Raw genomic sequence first — 10,282 nt, 5'->3', positions numbered from 1 at the left:
TAACTTTTTTGGTGAGTGTTTGTAATGCAATAACGGGTGTTTAGTGCAACATAAATTAAGAGTTTTTTATTTTTATTTTTTAGTCAAAACTTGTGCCTAGCAGCCTTTTTTCATTGAGTTTCCATGACAGATCAGTGCTCAAATCTTTATCCCTCCCCGACTAATCCGACTTTACTGCAAGTTCAAGAAGATCAAAATCAAAAGTCTACATGTTGCAGCAGTGACACATCTTACCTTTTTCCCCTGCCTCTCTCTGAGGGCCTACAGTAGGCTCTAGGAGGAGTGTGGATGCGAGGAGACTCGGCTGTTGCATGCTGAGTGATGACGATAGCCGACATAACTAAACCCACCCACAGTTCATTTAAATGCCCGCGCACGGCTCTCTCCAAGCTCGTCACTGTGTCTCCCGTTGCTCTGCATTTATAAGGCGCCCCGGTGCGCGGAAAGGCACAAGCATGCCTCGTCTCTAGAGAGGCAGAGCGTCGCTGCGACCTGGAGACGTTTTCTTTTTGGATGAAAGACCCGTGCAGCCGCTGCTGAGGAAGCGCGCAGGAGTTTTACCACAAGTTCACTGCAGCAGGTCGTTTTTTTTTACAGCGACCTTGTTCTCAGGGGTGAGTTGTTCGTTTTAAATCACTTTGCTCCCTTTATTTGTTCTTTTATATGTGGGAAATTAGGCTGCGCATTCCCCCGGTGGATGAGGATGTAGAAGAGAGAGGATTATTGAGGATAGATGGAGCGTTCCTGAACTAATGTGCAAACCTGTGGCAAAGACAGGATGCGCTTTATTGGAAAAATCTCTTTGGCACACAAAATATAGAAGTTTTCAGCGTTATTGAGGTTGTATACTTACCAAAAAAAGTGTCGACAGGACTTGTTGATTTGGGAAATACCCATTAAATTCAAGCTCGCTGGAACATCTTGTGCATTTTTTTTGCCGATTGTATTGAAGAGAGCACTGCAAAATGAAACCCAACTATACATTTTTAGACTTATCCTTGCATTTTGAGTCCTAAAAGATGTTTACATGTTTATTTTTATGTTTTATTTGTTTATGTCATGAGTTTTATTTGTGTTTTTATGGTATTTTCTCTTAGTAGCGACACGCAGTTCTCTGCTTGTGTGCTGGACTTGACGACAGAAATCAGATAGAAAGGGAATTCTTGTTTTGACAGTCGGGGATTGTTGCATAAATGTATCATCATCTGGTCCATCCGCGTGATGATTTGTTGCTGTAGTGAAGGTGGTGATGTGACACCTGTCCTCCAACTTAGTTTGCACGTTGAGTGGTGATGATAAGAGTACTTGACGAAACTAACCCCACCTGTTTGATGGACGTTTGGCTAGATTGACCTGTAACAGGGGGCGCAGACTGACGTATGAAAATCAGCCAGTCGGAATACCTGGCACCCAGTTAACGTGTGGCCATTTTATTGAATCCATATTTATTTAGAAAAATGTACCATACCAGCAGAAGATAAGGTATAACAATAAAGCCGTTGTTGTTTTGCCTCCTCTGTAAGACATGGCCACAAAAATAGCTGAAAAATGGGAGCCAAACATTTTGGCCCCTGGACCGTTGCCCACGTTAATCAGTACGTGGCTGTACAATACGTGCCTGCTTTTGCTCTCCAAAAAACATTTGAAAAGAAACCAAATGGGTTTTAAAACAAAATGCAAATTACAAGCTCGGTGCACAACAGTAGGCAAAGTAGTTCAAACTTTACAATAAGACAAATTCATCAGTAGTTACCAGAGAAACAACCCAGGAATGAGCTGCTAATTAATGACAAGCTAATAAGTACTTTCTGAATGACTGCAGATAACGATGTACTTGAGAACAGACTGAGAATTTGTTCATGCACAAATGATTATTTGATATCTGTGAACCTGCATGCAATCTTCTTGATGAAATGTTCATTTAGCTCAATCAGGTGCGAAATGGAATATCACCAATACTTAACAGCGTTGCAGTTAATATTTAGAGCGTCAGCTATAATGGAGAAATCATGCTACTGGAGACAGACTCTGCAGAAAAAAACCCGATTCCAATCTTCATATTCAGAGCACATTTCCATCAATATTCACGCCCGTTATTGGCAATTTCTGATCTTCGTAGGGTGCAGCTACAAAGAGTGAGGATTAAAGGGCCGTTTACCTTAAGTTATTCCTGCGCCCCAGGACAGTTCAGGCAGTGTTTATGAACGTAAGCCACTTTCCCCCTAAAGCCACGAGCTTGCGACCCCTCCAATGTGTGATTTCACTGATATTGGCAAATATATGCAAAGTATCAGAGAACATGGAGTTTAATTGATTGAACGGAAGACTTTTTTTTCTTTCTTTTCACTGTAAAATCTGACGAGTTGATTTTACTTAGAATAATCTTTGAAACCGATTGCCCCGAAAAAGGAAGCTAAACTATAAATCTTAATTTATTTGTACTTTATATCTAAGTGATAAGTCTACTTGAAGGTTAGCTGTATTTACTTGATTTTGTGAAGTTGCCGCAACTTAAAACTGACAAATGAAATTACCCTGTGCTTTACAAGTTATAGCAACTTAAGTAAACCAAATTAGTTTGACATACTTGATCACGATAAAGAGGATTTATGAAGTTAGGAGAACTGTAAGTTTTGTTTTCTTAACATGTTTAATAATAAATAATCATGATTAACTAGTAGAATACAGATACATAGCACAGTATACTTGATTTACTGAAGTTGCATAAAACATAAAAAGATTGGTTTAGTTAAACCAAAAAAACTAAGATGCAACAACTTCAAAAAATGAAGTAGCAGTATAACTACTTTTTAAATAAACTTAAAAGTATTGATAGTTTTATCTACTTACATTTTCAAGGCAAATAGTTAAAAGTAAAATCAACTTGTCAGATTTTACAGTGCGATATGAACATATTCGTGACTTATTTGGCTCTGTGGTTTTACATCGCAGCGACATAACACATTCAAGGGCATTCAGTCGGATTTAAGCCTGCTGGAAAGAGTAAAAAAAGCTCACTGAATTGTTGCATTGGAGCAGAAACAACAATAAGGTGTGGTGTGAAACGGCCAGCATTCAGAGGCTGTTGTGCAGCCGGAGCGCTGACCTCGGTGCTGAATTGCCCTGCTGTACGGTGCGCGCCTGCCCCTCGTGTACCGACTGCGTAGCACGCGCAGAGCAGCAGCAACTGTACAATCCAGGCGACGCCACCCACGCGGACAGATGCTGCGACTTTAAACACCAACTAACGCGCTTGTTGTGCATGAAAGGAAGTACAACGTCTTACTGTAGCGTCTTGCCAAATAGGCGGGTGAGCAGAGACAATAAAACACTGGGTCAGATTTAATAATGGGACTCGAGGAGCGGAGGAATTGGCTTTAACCACGTGCCTTGTTGTTTTTCTCCGCTCTTGAGGAGGGATGATGTAAAGACACGTGTGAGCATAATTTGTCTGTGTTAAAGAACTTAAAAGTGTTGGCATTTCCTCAGAGTGCACTCATGTTGGTTGGGAACATTTCTGGCAATAATCAGATGGTCTGCTCCTCTAAGCCTTATTTATGCCCCATAATACAGGAAATAACCCTGTCTTTTTTTACACAACATAAGTAAAGTGAGTCATTCTGAAGGCTGCTGCCACTCAGCCAGACACTATTGTGCAACTTAAATTGGCTTAAAATTTTGAAAAAAAAAAAAAAACCACAATGTGTAAGCTTGCCTTATCTGCAGAAAACCATTAGTGGAAGACATTCTCAAAAGTACAAGTAGCATGTAAAAATACTCAGTTATGGCACCCAAACCAACAAAATATAACTTAAAGTATTTAAAAAATACATTTTTTGCAACATGTCCCAATTATACTGTTTTAAATTATTGGATCATTACCGCTGAAGCATTAATACATTAACTTCTTTATAGTTCTGTGGGTTATCAGTGTTGGAAAGGTTTTTTTGGAGTTTTTTTTTGCAGGTAATGGGTTAAAGATTACTGGTTACCTTGTCAAAATGTAATGAGTAAAGTTAGTAATTTAAGTACATAATCATGTAACTTACTGATTACTTTGTGATTATTTTAATGTTTTAAACTGGCTAATATATATAGATATGGATATATATAGAAAGATGGATGTAGATATACATATCGATAGATACATAAACTATTCTAATTTAATTACTCTTTTTTTCCCTCACTGAGTAACTGAGTTCAGGGTCAGTTAATAGAAAAACATTATAAATATTATCAGTATTTATCACTTAACAAATGAATTGCCTGTCCTGCACTTGTTTTGAAGCGTTTTGTACTCTCACCCCTTATTTACATTTAAGTAAGAAAAAAAATCCCATGTCCTGGGATTTGCACTTGCACTTTGTGGTTGACATGGGTTGCAAAGCTGTGTTCAGTGCGGATCTACGTTCTGTAGTCTCATTTAGCCACATGTTAGCAATTGTCTTTTTTAAGACACATAAAAGCTTTGAAGTTCACAAGTGGGGTATTTTACTGACATATTTTATGTTGTAAAACAAAATGTGAAAGTCTCTTAAGTGTTAACCACTGACCTTATTTAAGGATTCAAACCAAAAACCCATTCAAAAAACCCATTAACTTTAAGACTAGGGAACTAGAGGCGCTAAAATATTTCCGGGTGTTGGGTCTCATTCCTGGGGTTCTTTATTGTGCCAGATCTGGCCCACAAGCCATAAGTTGAGTGTTACTGTGATACAGTTTGCTCAGTGTTTAGTCTTTTTCATGCTTATATTGAGGATCACAGAGGTACTAACAGGTCTGATCATTTGTATAATAGATTTTCATGTCCATGACGATATTTTGCATCCGTAGCTCCACAGCACGTAATGATCTGTGTAATATTACACTCTGCTTGAATGACTCATATACCCTCTTTGACTTATGTTAAATCAACACACTGTAAACCAATTATGCAGTGAAGGTAATTTCCTCTCAAACTAATAAAACTTCTACTTCCCCTCCTCCTTCTGTTGCTTTTCAGAAACATCCCTGGGGACACACATATACTCACACACAAGCACACACACACAGTCCCACACAGGCACCATGCAGGAGTCAGAGCCCACAGTGTGCCAGCTGCAGCCCAACATCATCTCAGTGCGTCTTTTCAAGAGGAAGGTTGGTGGTCTGGGCTTTCTTGTGAAGCAGAGGGTGTCCAAGCCGCCTGTCATCGTGTCTGACCTCATCCGCGGTGGCGCGGCAGAGGAGTGTGGCCTGGTGCAGGTGGGCGACATCGTCTTGGCTGTCAACAACAAGCCCCTGGTGGACCTGTCCTACGAACGGGCCCTGGAGACGCTGAAGAATGTGTCCCCTGAGAGCCACGCCGTGCTGATCCTTCGTGGGCCCGAGGGCTTCACCACCCACCTGGAGACCACCCTGTCTGGAGATGGCCGCCAGCGCACAGTGAGGGTCACGCGTCCTGCTTTCCCGCCCTCAAAGTCCTACGAGCACTGCTCCCCTCTCAGCCCATTCAGCCCTGGGCAGCAGCAGCAGGTCAACAAGGAGCCCCAGCTTAGAGCCATTGAGAACCTGTCCTCTCCGTCCATCACCCAGTCCCTCCTGCAGAGGGGAGGCGTGCAGACCCAGGACCCCCTGCTGATGAGGGACGGGAGTCGTGGCACTCTCTTGTGTAATGGGCTGGAGGAGAACAACGAGCTACTGAAGGAGATTGAACCGGTGTTGCGGCTCATCAAGAACAGCAAAAGGGAGATCAATGGAGAAGGCCAGAGGAATGTGGGGAGAAGAGATGCCGAGATTCAAGTGGCCTGGTAATTTGTGATGAGATACTACCTTATTGATTCCTCAGTTAACGCTTTGAAACCTAAAGCAACATAATTTTTCCTGTGCTGCTTTCAGAAGTCTTTCACAAATATTTAAACCTCTGAGCCATGAGCAACTTGGTTTGATTTCTTTAAACATGGGAACAAAGGCAATGGGCAACTTGGTAATACATTTTTCACTCATACAAGAAATTACTACATCTAATGAGCTATTTTAAAAAGCTCAGAAAAAATGTCCAGGGGAAAAAAAAGCTAAGAAAAAAAACTATATGTGCAATGATCACAATTACATATTTAAAATTATGTTCCAAAATGATTACAATTTCTGAGCACCTTTTCTAGGTAATTCTGTTATAATAATAATAATTATTATAATAATAATTATTATTATTATTATTATTGTTATTATTATTATTATTATTTCTCTACTTTTTGAAAACTAATTCTTTACTTTTTTTTACAAAGGTATTTTTAATGTACCTTTTACCAATTTGTTTTGCATTTTTCATTTTTTTTTTGCATTTCTTCTTTTGTTCCTGATTGCCTTCTCCTCATGTTCTTAAAAGAAATCAAGTCTATTTCCTCAAATTTCAAAGGGATACAGTGTCTTGCTTCCCTCAACAGTGCAGCCTTGTAGTTAGAGCCCAGGTAGAATTACAATCACAATTTAGGTCAGAGACCCTTCAAAAAGATGGTTAGTGGCTGACTCAAGAGCCAACACCTGGTCCTCTGATTGAAAGAAAGTCTGCCCACTCACTCTGCCACCCTGCAGTCCCCAAACTACCTGACCCAGCTGCGTTGCATTAGCAGCTACAGACAGGCTCTCATTCACCTAATATGACTCAGTGTACAGTGCCAAGTAATTATTGTCTGCACGCTGGTCTCCAGCAATTAAGATGACATCACTCACAGTATTCATCAGGACCATTCTGGTTGCTGTTCTTCAATTTCTGTGGCAACTGCTTCATGAAGCTTTAACCCTTTGAAACCTGAAGTGACATCACTTTTTTGCACTGCATTCAGATGCCTTTTACAAGTTTTTCAACTTTAAAGCTTATTATTGTGATTTCTTTCAAAAACATGGGGAAAAAAGGCAATGAGCAACCTGGTAAGAAATGATCAACAAATTAAGAGAAATTAGTAGATTTAGAAAATTGCTTTTAAAAAGCTAGGGAAAAAAATAGGGAAAACTATATTTATAATGATCATGACTACGAATTTAAGATTATATTAAAAAATATTATAATTTTTTATTATTTTTCCAGGTCCTTTCCTTGTTTTTCTAAATGTTCTTTTTCTTTTCTTTTTGATCTATTTCTAATTCAGGTAATTTTCCTGTACTTCTGGGTTTTTTTGCTCATTTTTGGGACATTTTTTTGTTTCTCATGGCCTTTTTCTATTTTTATTTTTTTTTCTTTTTTATTTACTTTTTATTTTTATTTTTATTTTTTTTTTACCTAGGTTCCAAAGGGTTAAACAATGTAGCTTACCTAGGTCACTTTTTCCAATATGGGACTTCCTCTCTTTGATTTGCCAGAGTTTGAGGTTATTTGGCTGAATTATTAAGATTGGATTAAAAAAAAAATAGAAAATGATTATAAAAAATGTTATTGCAGTTAGTCCCTTCAGAATGTTGCGATGTTGCAATTGTAACAATTAAGGCAAATTCAGTCATCCCTGTGAATTATTAGAACAATCTAGTACAATTTAGTACAATCATTGCAACTTTACCAGAAATAAGAATATTCAATATTGGTAAAATCTTGTTTTATTGTAAAGCTGGGCTCATCGTATTGATTCGCTCAGACCCTCTAACTGCTAACTGTAAACCTCACACAGCTACCAAGGAGTTATTAACAGGTTTAACAGAGTCGAGCTGTTTTGGTGTCAGTGTGAGATTAACGGCTTGATGTCAAATGTTAGCTGCAGGCTTCTGCCCAAGTGGCAAAATATGACGAGAAGGGATGAGATAGGGTTATGCTGTGCTAGCATATGCTAACCAGCAGAAAGAGCTGCTTATGCAGATAGTTCTTCAGCTGCTGCCCTCAACAAGTAAACATAGCGAGTTACACTGCAATGTATTAGAAACTCTGCCATGGTATCAGGAATTTCAGGTCGCAAAAAATTCCCAGATCAACCTGCAAAATCATGGAGGGACTGTACTTGGAATATATATATATATATATATATATATATATATATATATATATATATAAACGTATATGTGTGTGTATATGTATGTGTATAATGTGCTCTTAAATGACAATCCTCGGTCTTTTTTTTTTTTCTGTCACTATTTTGCTGTGGAGGTGAGGAGTTTGATGAGAAGGGGCAAAGAAAGCATTATTTATATCAAATCAACACACTAAGTAGAGAACATCTCTTCTGGACCCAGTCTGTCAAGGGTGACATGGCAAAAAAATCTGAAGATTGTCAATGAAAAACATATCAGAAAGCAGAACACATCAAAATTAAAAATTTTTTCAATAGCCGTTTTATTTTCCAGTGAAACTTTATTCCCTGTTTCAATTCCAACTTTATGTCAATGGCAAAACTTGCTGTCGCAGTTCCAGCTGCCTTAATTTGATGCCACAGTTAACATAAAAATGTTAGGATGCACATTAGAAATAGTATTTGCCTCATTAGCATTGATGTCTATCCCCACATTATGTGACACAGAGGACCCTAGTTTACACACTGCCACACAGAGCGTGTCTCAAACTTGTCATTAGGCTATTTGTTATCTGTTTGCAAGAGACTAAAACTTCCAAATAGTCCCCCTTGGTTATTAAGGTCAGGTGTGACAGTGCTCTGAGTCATTTAGAAGTGTCTCCATCTTAACATTTAATGAATTAGAATGACAAATGTTGCCTGGGATCGCTTTTGGTTTTTCTTAAGTGTTGACTCAGAACCAGCTATTCATAAGGCCTCATAGCCAATCTTCCATCCCTGACTCCGTCTAAATGGTCTGCACAGTGTACTGTTGATATTGGCGTCGCAGTTATCTGCTATTGTACTCCCACGACCGATTGAAATCAAATTGAGGCTACAGTCTCCTTGAATCAATGTCATTCTTGACCAATCCGTGCACATCCTCCTCTCTTTCATAAATACGCTTTGAGTGATTCATTGCATTCTGGGAAGATGGTGAAGTCTTGCAAAAGCAGCTTCTTAATGGGGTTGAAGACTATATAGTTTAAGGAACATGCTGACATTTGGACAGCACCAGGAAGAAGATAACTTAATTTAATCTAGAGCCTTCTTTAGAGATCTAAGTAGAAGCTCGTAAGAAAGTTATTGTGAAACAAATTGCTCGTTTGTTCGTTTTTTCTGGGTGCATTTATGAATCAACATCGCTCAAATTATTTCTTGATGACTATTATGCCTGGAATCAAATGACCCATTGTAACTGACAGCTTGTTTTCAGAGCACAAGAGGTCACAATTTCACAATTCAGCATGATGCTGACTGTAGGTCGGAGTCAGAGCTGACAAAAAATTACATGTACAACCTTCCTGCAATGTTTCTGCATGTCTGAACTCCACCTTTGGATCGTGGGGGTAAAAATGAGCTCATGCAAATTGTGGCAATAAGGAGATACATTGTGGCAGGGAATGTGAAAGGGAGAAGGGATGCCTGTGAAGATTTACAATTAGCATGGACACATGCTCATGGGAAAGATAGGGGGAGGGGGAGTGAGTGTGAAAGACAGTAGATGAGGATACGTGGGTGTTTCGATGGAGCTAGGCAAACTTGAAATCACACGCTGATGAGTTTGCAGTGTTTATTCATGTCTCGTGTGGTTTGCCACAGCAGCAGCACCGAGAGCTCCCCTCCCCCTTCTTCTATAGTCTCTTGAGATCATATAGTTAAAGCTCAAAGTGAGATCTCCATAATATCCTGTTCTTTTTTATCTTAGGGGGGTTTGTAGCAGCTGTGTGTACAGTGAAGTGTATTCTAATGTTAAAAAATGTTGTCAATCATCTTGATTTATTTGTGCAACCTGTTCAAATGATAAGCCTGTTCTCACCAGTCTAAGTGCAGTTATAAAACCAAACAAGAGAGCCTGTGACAAGCACCTAAATGCAGTTTTAATTTCCTGGATGAATAAGGAACATGTAGGCAGAGAAAGTGCTGTATTAACATTTTTTTCTCATTTATTCCCAGAGACCCCAAACAATCAAAGTGAGGCTAAACTGATTGAAATCACAAACGCAATGTCAACACACCTTTTGCAATTAACTTTAAAGTTCCTGTCTCCCCCTTGTCACTCACAAGGTTTTTTTTCTTTGAAGTTTTAGTGGCTTACGCCCACTTCTTCTCAGAATGAAGTTTGAGCGCAGCCGTGGTGAGAAATTGCTGAGGCTGACCTGCGTTTAGGAGCAAGTTGTCCCACTGCAGCACCGCAACAGGTGCAGACAAGAAGCACAGGAGAGCCTGAGAGATGCCAGCCAAGCTCCGTCTGCACACCCACGAAGGCC

General features: G+C 39.4%; 1 protein-coding gene across 2 annotated transcripts in view; it reads left to right on the top strand.

The window, feature by feature from the left end:
* Window positions 1-413: 413 nt before the first annotated feature.
* The window catches only part of nos1 (nitric oxide synthase 1 (neuronal)), a 56,564-nt gene continuing 46,695 nt past the window's right edge, over window positions 414-10,282 (top strand). For both annotated transcript variants that reach the window (XM_042487596.1, XM_042487595.1), the window contains exons 1-2: window positions 414-614; window positions 5,003-5,789. In XM_042487596.1, coding sequence (XP_042343530.1) covers window positions 5,068-5,789 — 722 coding nt within the window. In that variant the 5' untranslated portion in view covers window positions 414-614; window positions 5,003-5,067. The remainder of the gene's footprint in view (window positions 615-5,002; window positions 5,790-10,282) is intronic.

This window comes from Plectropomus leopardus, chromosome 6 (assembly GCF_008729295.1).
Source record: "Plectropomus leopardus isolate mb chromosome 6, YSFRI_Pleo_2.0, whole genome shotgun sequence".
NCBI lineage: Eukaryota > Metazoa > Chordata > Actinopteri > Perciformes > Serranidae > Plectropomus > Plectropomus leopardus.
The sequence above is the reverse complement of the archived record's forward strand: the minus strand, read 5'-3'. Positions and strand labels throughout refer to the sequence as shown.